Source organism: Aotus nancymaae, unplaced genomic scaffold (genome assembly GCF_030222135.1).
Source record: "Aotus nancymaae isolate 86718 unplaced genomic scaffold, 86718_ANA_hifiasm-v0.15.2.pri h1tg000014l, whole genome shotgun sequence".
Taxonomy (NCBI): Eukaryota; Metazoa; Chordata; class Mammalia; order Primates; family Aotidae; genus Aotus; species Aotus nancymaae.
In genome coordinates, this window is record NW_026988425.1 from 73,039,980 (window position 1) to 73,063,941 (window position 23,962).

The 23,962-nt window shown below is 36.1% G+C and overlaps 1 protein-coding gene across 1 annotated transcript in view; it reads left to right on the forward strand.

Moving 5' to 3' along the window:
• The window catches only part of MSH3 (mutS homolog 3), a 228,702-nt gene that overhangs the window by 64,024 nt on the left and 140,716 nt on the right, over positions 1-23,962 (forward strand). Inside the window, exons 9-11 of the mRNA XM_064376090.1 lie at positions 6,844-6,956; positions 10,368-10,482; positions 22,778-22,862. Of these exons, the coding sequence (XP_064232160.1) occupies positions 6,844-6,956; positions 10,368-10,482; positions 22,778-22,862 (313 nt within the window). The remainder of the gene's footprint in view (positions 1-6,843; positions 6,957-10,367; positions 10,483-22,777; positions 22,863-23,962) is intronic.

Sequence of the window (23,962 nt, forward strand, 5' to 3'; positions counted from 1 at the left end):
CATAGAGTTTAAAATGTTCCTCTATATTTTCTGTAAATTGGTAGTCAAATTGAGAGGCTTAATAAAATTCAGTATTTTTTTTTCATGGAAGAGGAAGAGAACTTCATAGATTCTATTTTTTCATTAGGAGGCATGTAATTATCTCTCTTTTTGTGAGTTGAGTAGCTATTGATACTCAGTAGTGATTGACAAGTCTTGCTTTTTAAAGTGTCATTATGAACTCAAGGGTTTAAACATATCTGATGTGTTTTGGTTCATTGCAGTTGCTGTTCTTCCCAGTGCTCAAAATGGCCCATGATTGGGCAGTGAAAGTCTCTCCAGTTGACTTCTGTGTCATTTTGCCATGATCCTAGTAATCTTTAGTAGCTTTTCTGCTTTTTGGTGTAACAAAATAGTCTAGGTTGATCTTAAACATTTTCAGTCCCAGACCTGAAATTAGTCATTTCTCCGGTAATCCCTAGTTTCTTTTAGTTAGAAATGGTATTTCTAAAACCACAGCCTGTGCAACTAGGGAGGCTATTTATTGGATAGGTCAAACTATATTAAGAACTCATTAAAAATACTTCTGATTCAAATTCAAGGCTAAAGAGTTTTTATTTAACTTTTCAGTCTTATGTCTATATCTTCTTTTCCCCACCATGTCAACAATCCTGGTTCTTATGTAAGTACTCTGATTTTATTATTCAAATACCAGGTATTTAATTTGCTTTATCCCACATTATTGAAAACAGTAATCTATATTATTAGAATTACATATTATAAAATTTTGTTGCATTTGGTCTTCCATTTCTTCCCCATTTGTTTCATAGTTGTAATATATCATCAGAGCATATAGCTGTTAGGTACTACACCTTCTTTTTTTCTTTTGAGACGGAGTCTTGCTCTGTTGCCAGGCTGGAGTGTAGTGGTGTATTCTCGGCTCACTGCAACCTCCATCTCCCAGGTTCAAGCGATTCTCCTGCCTCAGCCTCCTGTGTAACTGGGACTATAGGCACTTGCCACCATGCCTGGCTAATTTTTGTATTTTTAGTAGAGATAGGGTTTCACCGTATTGGTCAGGCTGGTCTCGAACTCCTGACCTCAGGTGATCTGCCTGTCTTGGCCTCCCAAAGTGCTGGGATTACAGGTGTGAGACAGCATGTGTGGCCAGTATGCCTTCTTTCTTATAGCCTCTGTTGAGTCTTAGCTCTTCAAGCAAATATGTATTAAATGCTCACCACCAATTCTTATATCCATGTCTTTCTAGTCATTTTGGTTGTCTGAAATTTATTCTGTAGTATAGTTGTTCTTACACCTTAGTGTGTATCAGAATTACCTGGCAGGCTTGTTAAAGCCCCAAGTATGGGGCCTCCCCAGTAGGTTCTCTGGTTCAGTACATATGGGTTGGGGCCTGAGAATCTGTTTTTGACAAGTTCCCAGGTGGTGATGTTGCTTCTGGTCTGGTGATCATACTTTGATTACAGCTGTCTGTGGCTTTATATATGGAAGGCAGATTGGCTAAGCATAAAATTCTTGGCTTACAGTTTGTTTCTTTGAGTATCTTAAATATGTTACCCCATTGTCTCTGGCATAAAACATTGCTGTTAAAGTTTGGCAACTCTGATTTTCTTTCTTTTACAAATAACTTGTCATTTTGGCTGGAAATAATTTTACTGGATTATTTACTGGGGAGGTCATTATGGATTGATTTCCTCAGGTATGTGATGTGTTTTTTAAATATATAGCATAAAGTAATTTTTGTATTTCTTTGCTTTGCCCTCTTTGCCAACTGTAACTTGGGGACACCTTTTATACGTGTTTTAGATCTTCTTTGCCAACGTTTTGTATTTGTTACTTTCTTCTAGTCTTTCAAATCTCCTTTTTCATTTCTTTTTGACTTTGAAAAAATTTCCCACTTTCATTTCCTGCTTCTTATCTTTATTATCTGTAGTATTTATTCAGTTATGTGCCTTCTAGTCTATCCTTCATTCTGAGAAGTTTTTCTTCTGTCTCTAATTCCTGAGTTCTGTCTGTTCATTTCTGAGTTTTTCTAAATCCAGTTTGCTTTCTTAATAATTTTTTTTAACTTGTCTTGAGTTTTTAAGTTAGGGTTTTCATGTTTTATGGAGATCTCTAACATGATTCTATTGCCTGTAGAGATGTTATTGTGCTTATTCTCTTTTTTCTTATCGTAACTTTGGACAGGATTCAACCTTGGTCCTTTTCTATTACTCGTTTTTATATTAACTCATTTCCCCAAACTTTTAGTAGAGGCATGAGTTCAAAATAGCTTTTCTGGTAGTGTTTTTTTTAAGAACTCAAAGTATTATTTATAAACAGTTCATTCATTTTTAAGTGTACAGTTTGAATTGTGGTAGTTTTACACAGTTTTGTAACCACCATCACAGTCAAGATGTGAAACACTACTTTTACCCTAAAACTTTCTCATGTGCTTTTGCATTTGGTCCCTTCCCTTCACATCTGACCATAGGCAATTATTAGTTTTCCACCAGTATATTTTACCTTTCACAGAATTTCATATACAGGGTATCTTACAGTATATATTAAGATTTAGTAAGATTTTTTGGCTTGATTTCTTTCACAAAATATGATGTTTTTTAGATTCATTCATTTTACTTCATATTGTCAGATGCTTGAAAAGTGTGACAGCTCATTTTCTCCTGGCTCTGTTCTGTAGTACTTTTGTCTTTTTAACAATTACCCTGATACCCCTTTTCTCCTCATTTTAGATTCTGATCATAGGAGTTTTTCCTCAGTGTAAGATTTGTCCTAAAAAAATGCTTTGCATCATTGGTTTTGTGAGTTCATAGGGCTGAGAGTTCTCAAGCCCCTTCAGGCCTTACTGTGGACTCCTTTTTTTTTTTTTTTTTTTTTTTGAGACGGAGTTTCGCTCTTGTTACCCAGGCTGGAGTGCTATGGCATGATCTCGGCTCACCGCAACCTCCGCTTCCTGGGTTCAAGCAATTCTCCTGCCTCAGCCTCCCGAGTAGCTGGGACTACAGGCGTGTGCCACCATGCCCAGCTAATTTTTGTATTTTTAGTAGAGACGGGGTTTCACCATGTTGACCAGGATGGTCTTGATCTCTTGACCTCGTGATCCACCCGCTTCGGCCTCCCAAAGTGCTGGGATTATAGGCGTGAGCCACCGCGCCTGGCCGCTGTGGACTCTTTGTAGTCACTAATATATAGTATACAACCTGCACTCCCAATTTCAGCTCCTCAATATATCTTACCATACTTTCCGGGGAGTACCTGATTGCTATTTTGTATTGTTCCTGTTTTCTGATTGTTACATTCTGTTGCTTCTGTCTGCTTCTTCTCACATGGATGCTGATAGCATGTGTGTCTTATCTGTTCATCCCACCTGCTTGCATTTTGGGGTTCTAAAGAATATCTTGAAATGCAGTTATAGTGTAGTACATTTTATCTGTGGGTTTTAGTCTGGTTATTAAATTCTCTGTATTTATGGAGGGATTTAGGGAGACTGAAAAGCTATGCTTGAATCTAACAAAAAGCAACAATTATTTCAATAAAATATTATATCAAGGAAATAGCAAAAAATCACAAATATATGTTACATTGATAAAATGATACATTTATTTCTACTTTTCATAATATTGAGGGAGGGAATGTGCTTCTTGTGTGATGGGCTGTAGCCATTTGTGTTTCTGTATTTTCTGCATCTTTTACATATGTCTACCACATTGTCTTAGATTGTAAATAAGAATGGGAACATGATTGATGTGTGACATATACCATGAGAATTTGTTCTTTTTTGTGTGTGTGAAGTAAAACAAATATATAAACTATAGATTTTCTGTCACAAATCTTTCTTTCTGAATTTTAACCTAGTTGTTAAGCAAAAGAGATAATAAAGTTTCACTATTGTTTATTTATTACAAGGCATTATAATTGAACTTTTAAATCAACTCATATAATCCCCTTATTAGGAAGGAAAATCATAAGAATAGAAAAAAGCTTGCTTTATTTTGGTGCTGGGGATGGTTTCTTCAGTTTTATGTAGAGACCAAGAAAGTGTTCTGCTTAGGGAGCCAAAGAAAAAACTACTGGGAAACTTTCTAAATTATAGTATAGCTTTACTTTACAGACAACTTTTTATGTTCTTAGATCATTAGATATACCTACATCAGTATACATAAGATAAGCTTTAAAAGTAAATACTCTTTGCTTTGGGAATACTCTTTGTAAATACTCTTTTCTATCATGTACTAGTTTGCATTATAGCACCAATCTTTTATTTGTATAGGTCAGTGGTTCTTTAGCTTTAACGTGCAGTCAAGTCCCCTGATGCTGGGCCCCACCTAACATCTGTTTCTGTTTTAGATGAAGACAAGAGAGAGGTATGTGTACATATCTAAGAGTGAGCACAACCAAAGTGATATAAAACCTTCATGAAGAAAATTATAAAACATTGCTGTTGGATATAAAAGACATGAATAGAGGAATATATCAGCTTTGATAATGTGATATCTCTATTTCAGATGTTATTTCTCTCCAACTTAATTCATTACATATCAAATCAAAATACTAATAAGGGCCAGGTATAATGGCTCATGCCTATAATTCCAGCACTTTGGGAGGCTGCAGTGGGCAGATCACTTGAGTCCAGGAGTTTGAAACTAGCCTGGGCAACATGGCGAAACCCTGTATCTACTAAAAACACACAAAAATCAGCTGGGTGTGGTAGTGCATACCTGTAGTCCTAGCTTCTTGTAGCTGATAGGGGAGGATTGCTTCAGCCTGAGCGGTTGATGATACTGCAGTGAGCCCTGATCGAACCACTACCACTGCACTCCAGCCTGGGTAACAGAGTGAAACTGTGTCTTAAAAAATCCTAGTAAGTTTCTTGTGAAGACAGAAGATAAGTGAACCTAAAATTTACAAAGAAAATCAAAGGGCCAGAAGTAGCCAAGACAATCTTGAAGAGCAGAGTAGGGGCCTTGCCACCTTAGATGTAGATGCCAAGCCCTGGAAATTAAGAGACGGTGGTCCTGATATAAAGATAGACAAAAAGATCAGTGGAACAGTATGGAGAAGCCAAAAACATATATAGAAATACAATATGCAGTGGAAGTAACATAAATCAGCAGGGGCAAAAAATGCTCTCTAAATGCTGCTTTGATCATTAATTATATGGAAAATGAAATTGTATTTATAACTTCACACTGTCTACAAAGATAAATTCTGGTGAATAAATTCAGAAAGCAGATCTTAAATTTATTAGAACATATAAGAAATAATAGAATACTTAACTGTGGTTAAAATTTAAAAAACACATATATCTTCACATATAAATCTTAGAAATAGTATAACATTGAGTATAGAGTCAATTTGTATGGTTATAATAAAGTACCACTCATATAAAATGAAAAGCATGAAATGATACAGATTTTTATAAAAAATGAAAACATACATGGTAATATATATCACATTCAAGATAGTGTTAACTTCTTTTCTTTTATTAATTTTTTTTTTTTTTAATTTGAGACAGGATTTCACTCTTGCCCAGGCTAAAGTGCAGTGGTGTGATCACAGCTCACTGCAGCCTTGACCCCCACAGGCTTAAGTGATCCTCCCACCTCAGCCTTCCAAGTAGCTGGGACTACAGGCATTTGCTACCATGCCTGGCTAATTTTTGTATTTTTTGTAGAGAAAGCCATGTTGTCCAGGCTGTTCTTAAGCTTCTGAGCTCAAGCAGTCCTCCTGCCTCAGCCTCTTAAAGTACTGGGATTACAGGTGTTGACCCACCATGCCCAGCCAACGTTTCCTTCCAGAAATCATAGAGGAATGTGATTAGGGAGGGCTATGTGCAGCTACAACTGTAACTAAAGTTTTATATTTTTAAATTAAAATGTTTTAAAGCAACGTATGACAAAACATTAACACCAAGTGAGTATCAAACAACAAAGAAATAGTTGGAGAAATTGTGTCATCTATATACTATGAAATATTTTTCAGCCATTAAGAATGAGTTATAACTAGGTCACTTTTGTGAGAGGACTTTCAAGAGTTATTAAGTAAAGAGGACAAGATACAGAAAAATGTTTATAAAATCATCTCATTTTTATAATGTCACGTGATAATATATAATGAGCATATATTATATATACTTGTGTATGGCCAAAATATGAACATGAAAAAATATGGAAAGATTCATTCTAGGCTGTTAACATGAGAGATAGCAGTCGTGGGAGTGAGGTGATAAGGTAAGAAGAGAAGGAGGAAGGAATAGGGAGTCAAGAAAAATAGAAAAAGAAAAAGAAAATGCACTACCAGCATGCATGATAGAATTTTGTTTATGTACTTAGGCAAATTTTTATACATATTTTTAGAAGGACTGTAGGATCACTTTAAAGAGTGAGAGTTGACCTAATTTGTTATATTTGATTGGAAGTTGTGATAGAAACAGATTTAGCAGAAAGTCTCTCAAAGAAAGAATTATTCAGTGCTGTATTCTGTTGCTGGAATATTTAAACAAATAATCAAATCAAAATGATGCTTTTCACTTTTTCTCCCTTCATATTTAGTAACATAATGGACCCTAATTTCAACGAGTTTTTCTTTTTAAATAATGATAGATGTAAAGTACTCACAGTGTGCTAGATGATATAAAATAGCAGTTAATAAAAAGTAATCATTTTAATATTTTATGAAATGGAGCTTTTTGGCAGAGAAACTTTAGCTCACTCTTTCTCTCTCTTCAACTTGGGAAAGAATGAGGAATAAATCTTTATCTTTTTTGTTTTCTTTTTCTGTCCAAGACCTAAATATCAGTATTTCATGATGATAAATGATCTCTGAAATTTTCCTTTTTTCTTTCAGTGTGCGAGATGACAGAATTCGAGTTGAAAGGATGGATAACACTTATTTTGAATACAGCCATGCTTTCCAGGCAGTTACAGAGTTTTATGCAAAAGATACAGTTGACTTCAAAGGTAAATATTTTTCCTGTATATCCTCAAGTTGAACTGATTTGAAATTTGGATAAAGGTATGAGTATGATTCTCAATTTAATGATGACTAGGTAGTTACCATAAATATGTGGAAGAAGAAGAGCTCACTGTTGTTGTGCTCACAGAAACACCATTGCACTACAGTCCCAGCTACTGGGTAGGCTGAGGCAGGGGAGGATTGCCTGAGCTCAGGAGTTCGAGGCTGCAGTGAGCTATTATCACACCATTGCAGTCCAGCTTGGGCAACAAAGTGAGAACCTGTCTCTTAAAAAACAAAAAGAACCATTGCTGCCTCTTTTCTTTTTTTTTTCCGAGGCTGCATGAGTTATTATCACGCCATTGCAGTCCAGCCTGGGCAACAACACGAGACCTTGTCTCTTAAAAAACAAAAAGAACCATTGCGGCTTCTTTTTAAAATTATGACCAGCTAGTAACTTGATGGTTTTGTTATATTCGTTAGAGTGGAAGGAGTTTTTCACCATCTTTCCTTTTTGCTTATCTTTAAAGGTGACTCATTAGTATCTTTGTATTTTATAGACTGTTTGGATGATAAATATTCTGATGAAGCCTGGCATTTGGAAAGGTTGGTTGCCAAAATTAAAACACCAGAATGTTAGTGACAGGGTCAAAATATGTTAGGTAATCATTATTTGCCTAATTCACATGTCCACAGTCAGGCATTCATTAATGCTTGCTTTCATTTGTACCTTACATTCCTGCCAGTTCAGCTTCTGTTAGGGTCCATTTGGTGGATGGTGAGGTGAATAGACGTTTTCCCTCTTGGCATAAGCTTGACTTCACTCTCATCTTCATTAGAACCCATGTGGAGGAAATTTATCCCTCTCACATGCTAGAGAGCATTCATGATCAGCTCTCTGTCACTGCTCCATTTAAGCATCAGGGTCTGGTTAGCATTTCCTTGTTTCTAGGCATCAGTGTCTTGTTAGCATGTCTGTTTTAATTTCATGATGCCTTGGTCAAATCGAATCAAGTGTCTGAGAGTGTATCCCATTTCTTTTCATTTTTTTAGATAAGGTCTCACTTTGTCACTCAGGCTGGAGTGCAGTGGTGCGATCTCAGCCCACTGCAACCTCTGTCTCTCAGACTCAAGCAATCCTTCCACCTCAGACTCCAGAGTAGCAGGACTACAGGCATGCACCACCACACTGAGCTAATTTTTGTATTTTTTTGTAGAGATGGAGTTTAGCCATGTTGCCTAGGCTGGTCTTGAATTCCTGGGCTCAGATGATCCTTCTACCTCAGCCTTCCAAACTGCTGGGATTACAGGCATGGGCCACCACACCTAGCCAAGTGTATCCCACTTCTAACACCAGTATTCCATATTATCAAGAGGTCTTCTTATTTTCAACTAAAGACCTGACTAAGTCCCAACACTACCATGATGCATTCGTGGTATCAGATTTAGTTAAAGGATCTGGGCCAGAAAACACACCTTGCAAGCAGAGCATGTGTTCCTCTTAGTGGGATAGTCCTCATGGCAGTCTTTGTGGCAGTGCCCAGGAGAGTGTGTGAAGGAAGGAGACTCGCATCATGTGAGTGTAAGAGCCACCTTGGCTAAGAAGCTCCAGGCCCTTGAGGAGCCTGTATTTCTTGCTGCAGTCTCTACAAAAGATGTGTCAGGTTACAAAAGTTAGTGCACTAAGGGAAGGCCAAAACTCTGGAGTCAGGTATTTATAATTCTTCTCAGTCCAGATATAATTTACTGATATTTGGTCATTTTTCCCATAGACGGCGCTACCTTATAACATGTTGGTACACCATCTTTATCACGTTCTCGGGGAAACAAAGCTAGAAAGTTAAAAGAAAATCAAATTCTCAGTGGAATGGGAAGGTGTTGTTATCCCTTCATTTACACCTGGTTTTATAAACACCTACAGTTAAAATTAATAATATGTTATATTACTGATTTGTAGAGGGCATCTTATAATACTTATTTTTTTTTTTTACTTCTCAAAGTAATTAATGCTTATTGCAAGAAAATCAAACAACATAGTTGTATATAAAGAAAAAAGGAGAGGGCCTGCCCTCAAAGTTGTCCTCTGGCCACTTATATGTTGGAGGGGTTATCAACAGTTTGGCATGTATCCTTGTGTAAAAATCCACACAAACACACATGCACATACACACGTAGTTCTCTATATTTGTTTAACATAACTGGGATTTATTCAGCTAATTTTTTTGAATGCCTTCTATATGCCAGGCATTGGGTGTACAATAAGAAATACAACAGACAAAAATTCCTGCTTTTCTGGAGTTTACATTCAAATGATGAGAGATGGACAATAAAATAAACTAGCGTGTTAGAAGGTGATAGTGCTATGAAAAAAATAAGGCAGGGGAATGGGTTGAACTTTTAAATAGGATGGTAAAGGAAGACCTCACTGAGAAAATGGCACTTGAATGACGATTTGAATAGAGATAGAAGGAGTTAAGGGAAAAAGCCACATAGACATATGAAGGAACAGTATTTCAGGCAGAGACAACAGTAAGTACAAAATATCTTAAGGTGGGAGGGTGCTTGGCATGTCTGAGGAATAGCAAGTAGTCTGTGTGCTGGAACAGAGTAACTGATAGGGAGACCATTAGGAGGTGAGATCAGAAATAAAGAGGAGATGGCAGGCAGATTGTCACAGGGTCACTGTAAGGACTTTGGCTTCTACTCTCAATGAGTTAGGGGATGTTGGATGACTTTTGAGCAAAATAGTCTAATGATCTGATATACATTTTAAAAAGAGATTCCTCTGGCTGCTCTGTTTAGAATACCCTGTAGGGTGCAAGGATGAAGCAGTGAGACCAGATGGAAAGCTGTTGCAGTGTTTGTGGTGAGACATGAGAATGATCAGACAACTTTTTTCCCCAACTTAGCAACATGTTATGGATGGCCTTCCGTATCAGTGCAGATAACTGGAAGTCATTCCATTTGGTTGATGCATAATAACCAGGATTTACTAAACTTTATTTAACTGCTACCCTGTTAATGTTTATTTAGGTGGTCTCTAGTTTTTTTAATATTCCAAAAGATTTTTCAAGTCACCTCCTTGTACACACATCTCAACATGCAGTTTGGAGTATTTCTAGACAAAGGGAATGAGCATTTTACATTTTGAAAAAATACCCTGTTCTCCAAAAAAGGTTCATTCAACCATCAGAAGAATGCCCTTTTGTTCCATGCCGTGGATATAAGTAGTGATTTACATTTTTCCAAAGGGGTATTTTAGGAGATACAGTCTAAATTACTATTTTGATAACCATAAAGTTTTACTTAAAATTTGTGTTTAATAATGGTAACAAGTTAATGATTCTGTTTATTACATTTTTAAATTTTATTATTTAAAAAATTTCTTTATAACAAGTTAATATATTGTTTGCTAGGTTCTAAAATTATTTCTGGCATCATTAACTTAGAGAAGCCTGTGATTTGCTCTTTGGCTGCCATCATAAAATACCTCAAAGAATTCAACTTGGAGAAGATGCTCTCCAAACCTGAGTAAGTGATTCCTCCAAAATTAACAAAAAGAGGAGGTCATATTATGAACATTTCTTAAATTGAATTTGGTAGAACTGTACTTAGAGAAGCTTACCTGCTCTTGATAGAATACTAGAGTGCAAGGATGAGCTGTTTGATATTGTTGCTGAAGAATATTAAAAATTTATTGATAGAATTCTGTCAAATAAATTGTATCCATGATAGCTATTTGATATAGTTTTGACTACAAAACTGTGCTTTATACTAACTAGATCCAGAAATAGTATTAAAAAACATTCATAAAATTTTACCACCTTTCTTATTCTTGGTTTCAGTTCTTATTTCATAGACCATAAAGTTAGAGATAAAAGGACCAGCTGCTAACACAGCTTTTTACAAGAGTGATTAACTGTGCATTTTGGAAATTTAAAAGCTTACAATTGACATTCTAGGAAAATACTAGTTTAATGATCAGTGGAATAGAAAAAAGTTGTAGGATACTTGTCTTTTTATAGTCTGCCTTTACCATCCCCTTCTCTTTGGCTGTCAAGAATCACCCTCCATTATATTGATTTGGATACATCATCTCTGTCCCATTCTGCACAGGTGGGAGGGCATATAGGTGCTATCTCAGCAAAAAGAATATAAATTAACTAGGAAACAGAGTTGCTGGTTTGAGGTTGCTGGAGAGAGTCGAAGAAAGGCAGGTTCCTTCGGGTTCTTTTTGTAATGTCTTTGGTGTATGTTCTCCCATGTGGTACTAGAACAATGTATCATTTCTCTGGAAGCAATTTTATCCTATTTAAAAGCAATCTAAATGCCCGTCAGGGATCCTTGTGCTATATTCATGCAATGTAATGTTATATAGTGATGAAAATGAATGAACTAGAGCTATTAATATATGACCAATATTTAAAATTTTATTAACAGTATATTAAGCCAAAAATAAAGTTGCTGAAGGACACCATTCTATGAAGTTAGAAACATGAAATCATACTATATCCTGCTTAAGAATATATATGTACTTAGGGAATAAATGAATACATGCAGGGGAATAGCAAAAAATTCATAAGCAGAGTTCCTTCCAGCAGGGAGGAAGGGAAAATAGTAAAGGTTGGGGATGAATGTGGCATAGAGAAGTTCTAACCAGTGTTTCATTTCTGAACCTGGGTATTGTATTAATCTATACATGTATTAGTGTGGCCAAAATGTTTTATTTTAAAAAGTGTCAGCCTGGCATTATACCCTCATTGTATTCCACTTTATACCCTCATGGACTCTACTTTAAGCTCCAAAAATAAACTTACTAGAGAGATCAGTGTGGCTGGTTGTGTTGGGTCTTCATAAAGAAAAGGTGACAAGCTACTTACCAATTTGACTTGTTAATGATAGGGACCCTGTAAGTGAGGTAGCATTAGTGATAAATAGCTCTCCCATTAAGACTTGTATTTCTGTTCTTTCATCACCAAGCAAAGAAGTTTTAATGTTGGAATAAGGAAACTAACTTAAAAATCAGGGCCTGATGTGTTGTGTCTTCCTCTCATTCATATATATATATTTTTTTTAATTAATTTCTTTATTTATATTTTTATTTGTTTATTTATTTAGAAAGAGTCTTGCTTTGTTGCCCAGGCTGGAGTGTAGTGGTGTGATCTCAGTTCACTGCAGCCTCTGCCTCCTGGGTTCCAGCAATTTTCCTGCCTCAGCCTCCCGAGTAACTGGGATTACAGATGCACACTACCACAGCCAGCTAATTTTTTGTATTTTTAGTAGAGACAGGGTTTCACCATGTTGGCCAGGCTGGTCTTGAACTCCTGGCCTCAAGTGATCCGCCTGCGTTGGCCTCCCAAAGTGCTGTGATTATAGGCGTGAGCCACCGTGCCTGACCTGTCCTCCTCATATTTCATTTGAAGTAAGAATAATACCAAACAAGATGTCTATATATACTGAAATTAAAATAGCTTATTTTCAAATTACCTCAAGGTCAACCTTTTGATAAATTGAGTGAAGCTGAACTTTTGCATCTTATAATTGGTGGTGGAGGATGGTCAGGAAACTGCCTCTGCTAGTGACTTGGTATATGGTCTCATCTGCCTGTTGGATGCTTCCATGGAGCCAAAGCCTAAAGACATAAAGTGCTCCACTTTGTACATATTCCCAGCATCCAGCATAAGCCCAGCGCCTAGTAGGCTTTTATTAGCTGTTATTATATGTTGTATTAATATAGGATTAATGAAAGAAGGAAGGAATTCTTCATTCTGTAAGGGTGTATTTCAATGGAAATTGCCAAATGGTTATTGGAAACCAAGATTAATTAATAAATATGGTGATCAAACTGGTACTCTACTTTTGCTTAAAAATGAAATGTGATGTTTATGAGTGGCATTTAATTTGACTCTGAAGATAATTCTAAAAAAGTAATTCTATAGTTCTTATATTTTGCAAAAATAATGTTCCCTCTTAAGGTGATTACTTTGGAAAAATGAATATTCTCCTTAAATATGAAAAATTCACTTGCTTTACTTTATAAACATACTTTATGCTGCTGAAGTTTTACCAAAAGCTGTGTTATCAAGGGGAAAATAAATTTCTCTTGAGTTGCCTTGTTTAGTAAATGCTGTCACATACATTGCTGCATATTTCATAAAAATAATGATATGCATTTATTTAAAGGTCCTTCTGCCATTACAGTAGAGGTAGTTTGAGAACATATTGAGAACATTACATTTTAGGTAGTTTGAGAACATATACCATTTCAGGAATTGTTCTTAAGGATGATGTAAGTGAAGTTTTGTTAAGGCAGACTTAAGGTTCTAAAGTTATTTTGAGAGTTTAGTTTGTTTCAGAGAAAAACAGCATGATAAAATAAATAGAATGTGAGGGATATTAGATATTTTTTATGCTAGAATTAACCTGATTCCTAAATTTATGAAATTCATAGGAGTCATCTTTTTGTTGTTGTTAGAAATAAATGCTTTTGCCATTTTGGATGTTTTTTATTGAGATTGGAGAGGTCACAACTTCAAAAAGATATTTTTGGAAAAGAATCAGAAAATTCACCCAATGTAAATTGTAAAACCTTTTTATTCAAGAGAAAAATTCTTCTGATAACAGAATGATAGCATGTGGTGATTACCTTTGCTAGTGAAAGAAATACCTTAATATATAAGCTATTCTAAGACATCTGATGGCTAGTCACCAGGGATGCTGCTAAACATCCTAAAATGCACAGGATATTTCTCTACAAAAACACGTTATTTGGCCCCAAATTTCAATAGTCCAAAACCAAACAAATATATTTCAAGAAAGGAAACTACAGACCAATATCTTTTGATTATAGACTGAAAATCCTTAATGAAATACAAGTACATGGAATCAGGAATATATAAAAAACGATTATATACCACGACTATTGAATTTATTTCAGGAATACAGATTTGTTTTAAAAATCTGTAAACCAATTAATGTAATCTACCTTACCAAAAACTACATGATAGTCTCAATAAACAGGAAAAGCTTTTTCATAAGATTCAATACTGCTTCATGATAAAAAAAAAAAAACTCAAAAAACTGTAACTTAAGTGGAACTTTCTTGACCTAATAAAGGACGTTTATGAAAACCTCACATTAAACCTGTCTGTTGTTACATATGACATGAACTTACATACAGAAAAACATTAAAGAATCCACAAAAAAACTATTAGCAGTAATACACAAGTTCACAAAGTTGCAGGACACAAAATAAATATGCAAAAATCAATTGTATTTCTTTATACAGTCATGCTGTATAGCAACATTGCTTTCAATGACAGACTGCTTTTATGACAGTAGTCTCATAAGATTACAATACCATATTTTTATATTTTTACTGATACCTTTTCCATGATTAGATGTTTTGATACACAAATACTTATCATTGTGTTACAGTTGCTTACGGTATTCATAGGATAACATGCTGTAAAGGTTTGCAGCCTAGGAGAAATAGGAAATACCATATAGCCTAGTTGTATAGTAGGCTAATGTGTCTAGGTTTGTGTAAGTGCACTCCATGAAGTTTGCACAACAATGAAATCACCTAACGATGCATTTCTCAGAACATTATCCCTATCATTAAGTGATGTATGACTGTAGTGGCAATGAAGAATCCAAAGATGAAGATTACAAAACAATTCAATTTATAAATTATTTATTCAAAAAGAATAAAATAAAAATGTATTTAACAAGAAGTATGAATTCCATATTCTGAAAACTACAAAATATTACTGAAATAAGACCAAAATGAATAGAATGACATCCCAGGCTGATGGATAGGAGACTTAATACTGTTCAGATGCAGTATTCTTCAGATTAGTCTCTAAGTTCAGGACAATTTGTATCAAATCCCAGCTGGCTTCTTTGGAGAAATTGACAAGTTGATTCTAAAATTCATAAAATTCATATCGCTGTTTCAAAACTTACTACAAAGTATACTCACAGTGTAGAGGGTGGAGTTAAAAAAAAGATAGTGGAATTGGCATAAGCACAGACATATGATCATTGTGATACAGTTGAGAGTCTAGAAATAAGAAACTTATGGTCATTTGATTGCTGACAGCGGTGTTAAGACAATTCAGTGGAGAAAGAATTTTTTTTTTTTTTAAACAAATCGTGCCAAGATAACTGTGCAAGAGAATGAAGTTGGACCCTTGCTTCATGTCATATTTGAGTTTGGAAAATAACTGAAAATGGACCAAAAACCTGATATGAGTTAAAACTGTTATACTCTTAGAAGAAAACATAGGCATAAATATTTGTAACGTTGGACGAGGCAATGATTTCTTAACTATGACATCAAAAGCACAAGTGAGAAAAGCAAAAATAGATACATTGGGCTTCATCAAAATAAAAGCTTTTGTTCTTCAAAGAACATCATAAGGAAGTGAAAAGACAACCCATTGAATAGAAGAATTTTTGCAAATCATACATCCAGTAAGGGACTTGTATCTAGAATATATTTATAAAAAAAAATTCTTACAAATCAATGGTAAAAAGATAACTCAGAAAATGGACAAATGATCCATAGAGATTTTTCTCCCAAGAATGTATGCAAACAACCAAGAAGCACATGAAAAGATGCTCAACATCATTAAGCATCAGGTAAATTTACATCAAAGCCATGGTTAGACACCACTTCATGCCCACTAGGATGGCTGTAACTATGAAAAAAAAAAAAAGGATCTTGGTTGGGATGCAGACAAGTTAGAATCCTCATACATTGCTAATGGGACTATAAAATGGTACAGCCATTTTGGAAGACAGTCTGGTAATACCTCATAACATTTACTATGTGATCCAGCAATTCCACTAGATGTTACTTAGGACAATGAAAATATGACATTCACATAAAAACTTATACAGATGTTCATAAGAGCATTAGTCATAATAGCCAAAAAGTAGAAACAACCCTAATGTCTGTCAACTGAAGAATGAATATCTAAAATATGTTATATGCATACAATAGAAGATTGTTCAACTGTAAAAAGGAATGAAATTCAGGTAAGTGTTGCAACATGATCAACCTTGAAAATATCATGGTAATTGAAAGACATCAGTCACAAAAAGTCTCATATTGTCTGATTCCATTTATATGAAATGTCCAGAATAGGCAAATCGATAGAGAGAAAGTAGTTAGTGGTTGCCTAGGGCTCTTGGGTTGTGGGGGGGAATGGAGAGTGATTGCTAATGAGTATAGAGTTTCTTTTTGGAGTGATAATATCTAGAATTATATGGTGATGATAGTTGGCCAATTTTAAAAACCACTTAATTGCACACTCCTGGTGGGTGAATTGGATAGTGTGTGAATTATATCAATAAAGTTGATACACACACACACCCCCACACACACACATACACACTTATCTTTCAAATGTCAATAGTGCTGAGATTGAAAAATCTTTGTCTCTGTCTATTTTAATCCCATTCTTAAGGCAACAGCCTTCTGAGATTTATACCCAATGCCTCATATATTTTGAGGTATTTCTACTCTTGTTGGAGAGTGTTCCAAGCCCTTTGTGAACTCTGGTCACTGTTCACTACTGTTTTCTGGTGGTTATTTCCCTGGTCTCACAGAGGTGCCTAAACACCTTTGAGGAATAGTATTTGTCCAAGAGTTGAGATGACTCTTTTGCCCATCTCTGGAGCTCTCTCTATGTGCAGCTCTGTTATCTGGCATTCTGTCTCACGAATTCTTGTTTCCCTGTGCTTGCCAAGGAGGGAGTCATGTTGTTTACTTCATTTGTTTTTCCTCTTTCAGGGATCACAGTTCTGGGCCAAGGGTTGTTCAGTACCTGAGAAGTTTTCCCCCTCATGTATTTTGTCCAGTTTTCTCATTGTTTATGGTTGGAGGAGATTTCTCATGCAGTGGATTTTTTATGAATGAAAGCAGAGGTCAGGTGTCACAATTTCTGCACAGAAAGAACAGAAGAGGCAGGCTGGGTGCTGTGGCTCACGTCTGTAATCCTAGCACTTTGGGAGGTTAGGGCCGTCAGATTGCCTGAGCTCAGGAGTTCGAGACCAGCCTGGGCAACACAGTGAAACTCTGTCTCTACTAAAATACAAAAAATTAGCTGGGTGTGATGGTGGGTGCCTGTACTCCCATCTACTCACTCAAGAGGCTGAGGCAGAATTGCTTAAACCCGGGAGGTGGAGGTTGCAGTGAACCGACATTATGCCTCTGTATTCCAGCCTGGGTGACAGAGCTAGACTCTGTCTCCAAAAAAGAAACAAAACAAAACAAAACAACAAAAAAAAACAGGAGATGTATGAAGTTAGAAAAGCTGTCCTAAAAACTGCCTGTATTCTGAAACTTCAGGAAAATTAATCTTCACTTAAAAATTAGCAATGGGGAAAGAACCAAATTCAAATTTCTTACAGAATTATTATGAGAAAAAAGAGAATAAGGAGTAAGACATCATTACAAATAATATATACATGACAGAAAAACATGGTCACAAATGAAATAAAAATGATGATCTGGACGAACATGGTGGCTCATGCCTGTAATCCCAGCACTTTAGGCCAAGGCAGGCGGATCACCTGAGGTCAGGAGTTCAAGACCAGCCTGGCCAACATGGTGAAACCCTGTCTGTACAAAAATACAAAAAATTAGCCAGGCATGATGGTGGATGCCTGTAGTCCCAGCTGCTTGGGAGGCTGAGGCAGAAGAATTGCTTGAACCTGGGAGTCGGAGGTTGCAGTGAGCCGAGATTGCGCCATTGCACTCCAGCCTGGGTGACTGAGCGAGACTTGGTCTCAAAAAAAATAAAACGATCTACTATTTTAAAATAAGCTAAAAGACACTAAGAAAATGATACTAAATGTGAAAGAACATAAATGAGAAGTATGAAAAACTAGAAATGAGGTGATAGGTTTTTAAGAAAGATATATAAAGGAAAAGGTCAATTTAGAACTGAAGTGTAAACTTGAAAGAACATAATAGCAAATAAGTGTAATACATATCCTTCTAGAGAAGTAGAATTTAAAAAGAGAGATGTGCAAAACATTGACATAGCTGGCCTAATCACAAGGCTTTCCTTAGAAAGGCCTGCCTGCAAGCTTGGCCCTTGACTGGAGTCTGGGACCTTGAATTTTGGGAGAGTTTTCACCATTCCCCAATGAGAGTGGCTCACTGTACCTTAACTGTTTGTGCAAACAACGTGGTTTTTGCTGATCACCTACTTCCTGGGAGCTGGAATTTTGGTACATGGTAGGGAAAGGGTGCCTGTGGGTCCAGTCCAGAATAGAAACCATGGGTGCTGAGTCTCTGATGAGCTTCCCTGGTGGACATTTCACACATGTTGTTAAAATTAATTGCTGGGAAAATTAAATGGATCCTGTGTGACTCTACCTGGAGAGGATTCTTGGATGCTGGCCCTGGTTTCCCCTGGACTTTGCCTCAAGCACCTTTTTCTTTGCCTGATTTTTCTTTTCATTCTTTCACTGTAATAAATCGTAGCTGTTAGTATTATTTTATGTCGAGTCCTGTGTATCCTCCATGAATCATTGAACCTGGCAGTGGTCTTGTGGATTCAACATACACCTTTCTCATTATTTGCCTTTTGAATGGGCTTATTTAGGAATGGGCTTATTTAGGCAGCATTTAGGAATTAAAGTTAGTCATGTTGTTTAATTACAAATCAATTGTAAGTGAATCTATAATCCTGACGTTTTGTAATATAATACAATTTATAATTTATAAATCAAATTAACTGCCAAAATGTTGGACACATTTATGAACTCTGAAATTATGAACTGAATTTATGAACTCTGAAAATATTTCTGTACATATAGAACTATTTTCAGTGATAGATTTTGTGTGTTATATGGTAGTTTTTTTGTCATCGTTTCCATTTTAAAATGATGTTTAAATAGGATCTTTGTAATGGATTAATATTTCAAATAAGTTTTATACCTTTATTGCCTTTGTCTAAGTTAAGAAGATTGGTTTTCTTTTTTCTTTTCTTTTTTTTTTTTAAGCAGGGTTGCAGTAATATAGTGTTGATTTCTCCATCCCACTTTTGGCAAAGATGTTTCCCTCCCATTACTGAGGGAAAAAAAGCATCTGTTGTATTTGTGATATCTGAAATATTGATAAACTATTTTCCCCTATGTATAAGATTTCTATGCAGGTTCACACAGCACGAATTCTAGCCAGACATTGTTGATGAGTTTTATTTCAAAGCACATAGAATTTGGCTTCTTCCACAAGGATAAATAATTTAGAATTGCTTGAGTGTTTCAGGTCAGTGATCAGATACTATTGGATACCTAAGGATGCTGGCAGATATAACCCTTAGTTCAAAAATATATATAATTCTAATGGAAATAGGTGCTAACAGAAGGAAATTTCATTTCTATAGGGAAGTAAGTCTCCAACTCCAGAATACTTATACATTTATACTTATAATTATAAATACTTATGAAATATATGGGAAACCCAGAAGCATGGTTAGTCCTTGTAGTTGCTTAATAATTACCATTCTAGATGGGAATCAGTTTGATTTAAGATTGCCCAGTGGTTGATCTTTTTTAAAAATCAATGTAGATGTCAGTTTAAAAAAATTCTCACTGCATCTAATTTGAAATTTAGATAAATTATTTAGTAAGGACAAAAAGAAAAAACAAAAACACCCACAGTAAAAGAAAAGACAGAAACACCCACAACCAACCAAATAAAAAACTACACATACAACACATTAATATTTACATTAATACCATTAATTAAAATAACCTACACTTTTGCTCTCTAAAGATTTGGTGTTTGAGCTAACTTGAACCAGCTTGGTTTTTGACAGTTACTGGTTTCTTTTTGATATTGTAGATATTGGGTAATTGTATGTAGATGAAGACTATAAGCCTTCTACCCCACCCCCTCTGTACCAGGTAGTGGGTTAATTCAAAGTGAATTCTGCCACTCATTTAGATACTCTTTAGCAAGTGGGCACAAAAACAGTCACGTAAACTCTTCTCTAGCTCTGTGAAATTCCAATTCTGTCTTTTTGGTATTCCAACAGTACCTCATTTCAGTCGTTCACTTGAAGCATATGCAACATTATAATAGGGACAGTTCACTTTTAGTTGGAGTCAGGGAACAAATCCTGAGATAATTGGTAGAAGAAGGGATGTTTTCAGATTCCTAAGCCTAAAACACCATCCCTTAGGGTATGGACTGTTGGGTTTACAGGGTTATTATACTCTGTTCATGTGAGGGAGGAGCCAACTGGGCAGTATTTCTGGACAGCCCACGAACTTCCATACCACATATTTTGCCAGTGAAAAATTATATCTTAACACATCTGTTGTTGACAGAAGATAAAGGCAGCTAGCTGAGATGCTTTTAGGAAAGGCTGCTAGATTGTGGTTTCTTAGTTAGTCTCATGCCAACTGTTAATGGCTTGAATGTTTGTGTCCTTCAAAATTCACATGTTGAAACCTAGTCATGTGAGGTTTAAGGTATTAAGAGGTGTGGCCTTTTAGGAAGTGATTAGGTTATGAAGGCAGATCATTTGTAAATGGGATTAATGCCCTTATGTTAATAGAAAAGGCTTGAAGGAACTGTTTGCCCCTCCTCCACGTGAAGACAAACAGAAGGTGCGGTCTATGGGAAATGAGCCCTTACCAGACACCAAATCTGCTGGCACCTTGATCTTGGAATTCACAGCCTCCAGAACTCTGAGTAATAAACTTCTGTTTACAAACTGCCCATTATGAGGTGTTCTGTTATAACTAAATGGACAAAGATGTCAACTAAGTACCCTTCTAGAGTCGATGTCTGTTTAGGGCACTAACATGTTAACTAGTCACCCCTAGGATGGACTTAGTTAAAAATAACTGTCAGAATAGGGAAAGTAAGAACTCATATCTAAACATGTGGGTAACTGGTTAGGTACCAACTCAGAGCCCAGGCTATCAGCCCTTCCAGCTTTGATCTTTGACCATGAATTTATGTGAGCTCTTGTCAGCTACACAGCCAATCACTGCCTAATTGTTTCTTCCTGTAAATAATGTTTTACATTTTATAACTTTCTCTGGGTATTTCACAGACATTTCTGGAGGTTTCTGATTCAAAGGGAAAAAAAATAAACCCAGCGTGGTTTTCCCATAGGGAGATGGCAGACATTTGTAGAGCATCTACTGTCCGCTAAGCCCTATAGGTGCTACAAGATGAATTAAGACATAATCATTGCCTTCAGGGAGCTTAGATCTATTAAGGAGGGTAGAGGCAGAACATAAATTGCTGTAATTCAAGACAAATTAACTGCTACAAGAGGGAGAAAAAGGACTGAACACCTGCTATCCTTCAGTTTTGGAGTTGCTTCCCTCTGAAAATCATTAACAGATTATCATTCTTTGGAAGCTAGATCAAAACTGTCACAGATACATTACACTAACAAAGGACAGCATTCAGTTACTAGGTAACATTCCTAATTTGAGACAACGTATTTCTCTTCTCCAGGGCTTTGAGGCCTTGGTCAGAGGAGTCATCTAGAAGTGAAGGAATCTCTTTTTGGGTGCTGCTTTTTCAGGCTCTGATTTTAGGTTCTCTACAGTTCTGGGGGAGGGCTTGTTTTTATAACTGGGGAAACTGGATGTTACCTAAATTTCATTACAGCCATGAGAAGGGTGGTTGGGTTTATAGCACGAACACATATGCCTTTCTTTCGTTAAATAATTTGGTGACCTGCTGTTATTTTTCTTGCCTTTAAAAATAAGCTCTTAAGCCTGTAAGTGCTGTTGACAGAAACATCTAAGGACTGGCTGATAAAGGAAATTGAATTACTGCATTAGTACTGCATTGATTAGTACTTCTTAACACGAATTGGAATTGTACATACATTTATTAGTCATGTTGTAGCTCATTCTCACATTGAAATTTATTGAACTTCTAATTTTGTTTTGGATAGATAAAGGAACAAGAAGGAGAGTGTGAATGCTTTAACTGAGCTTAAGAAAATAACAGTGTTTTATACCCACTAAACGTGGCCATGGTAATGTGTGTTGTTAATTACAGAGTAAGTAACACTTGTTGAATATGTTAGAATCTTTTTTTTCTAAGAAGTAGTCTCATTCTGTCACCCAGGCTGGAGTGCAGTGGTGTGATCTTATCTCACTGTAACCTCCGCCTCCTGGGTTCAAGCTATTTTTGTGCCTCAGCCTCCTGAGTAGCTGGGACTACAGGCACACGCCACCATGCCTGGCTAATTTTTATATTTTTTAGTAGAGACGTGTTTTTGCCATATTGGCCAGGCTGGTCTCAAACTCTTGGCCTCAGGTGATCCACCTGCCTTGGCCTCTCAAAATGGTGGGATTACAGGTGTGGGCCACTGTGCCTGGCCTATAATTTTGATTAAAAGTATTTATCAAGATGATCTCATGCTAAAGAATAAGGACGACAGGTTTAAGTATCATGACATATTTTTCTAGCTGATTGCATAGCTTTTCATGAAGATATGACCACTGTGCTTGGCTAATGGTAAAAGACCATGTTCGGTTCTATTCCTGAAGCAAAACTGAAACAAAATGTTGTTACCATTACTTTCCTTCCCTGATCTTGTTTGTTTTGTTAGACTAACTATCCTTGTCTTGCATCAGTTTATTTAACAGCACCAGCATTAATGGAATACAATCCAGTGAATTTTCATTTTGCTTCTTTTGATTTGATTTCCTATCAGAATGCTAATTTTTGCCATAATGTAGCCAGAATATTTCTAGTTCCTGAATTAGTTTTTATTTCTTTATGCACTTACATCTAGGCTAATTATATTTGATTCTTTTACAGGAATTTTAAACAGCTGTCAAGTAAAATGGAATTTATGACAATTAATGGAACAACATTAAGGAATCTGGAAATCCTACAGAATCAGGTCAGGCAAACATAAGGGTTAGTTGATTATAAATTGTTTTGGAAAAAACTTCCAAGTAAGGTAGGCAGCAGTCTGTTTTTAGAGGAGCAGGTGAAAATATAGTGTCTTTAGCTGACTGCTCTGTTAATTGAGAACTGTAGCACTTTTTGGAGAATGAACTGTACGAAATACTTTGGGGTTTTTGGGGGGAACAGTGGAGCTGCCCTTTTTAATGACTGAGGGGCATGCCCATCCTGACAATTTCTGTATCATCATTTCTACATCAGGTATTTTTTTGGAAAGGCATCATCACTGAAAATTAATATGAAGTGGCTTTCTTTTGTCTACTTGGTTATGTTTTTCTATATACCTTTAACTTTTTGTTGAAATGTTTGCAGTCTTATTAATCAAGTTATAAAACAGGTTTCTGGGATATTCAGTTTGACTATAAGATGCATAATATTTCAGTTCATAAACTTCCTTTCTTTCTTTTTTTTTTTTTTCCCAAGATAGTCTCACTCTGTCACCCAGGCTGGAGTGAAGTGATGCAATCTTGGCTCACTGCAACACCAATCTTGAACCTCCTCCTCTCAGGTTCAAGCGATTCTCCTGCCTCAGCCTCCCTAGTAGGTGGGATTATAGACACCCACCACCACGCCTGGCTAATTTTTGCATTTTTAGTAGACATGGGGTTTCACCATGTTGGCCAGACTGGTTTCAAACTCCTGACCTTAGGTGATCTGCCCACCTCGGCCTCCCAAAGTGCTATGATTACAGGCATGAGCCACTGCGTCCAGCCTCAGTTCATAAACTTTCATTGTTTTTTATTGATGAATTAGGAAGATAATGGAGAGATTAAAGTTATTGCTTTCATTTATTAAATTATCACTTGGGAAGATGAGATATTACAAAATTAATGTTATCCCAACAAAGTCACAGAGATAAAAAGCAACCCCCAGTCATTTGATTAAGCAATGGAAAACCAGAGCCGTCTGAGTCAAAGGAGTTAAAGCTCTTCAGAAGTATTTTACTTTTGCAAATTAAAGTAAATGCTGAATTTATTCTCCTGACTCCTGAATCTATATATTAATAACTAGTTTCCCTTAATTTCTTCCTGTTCC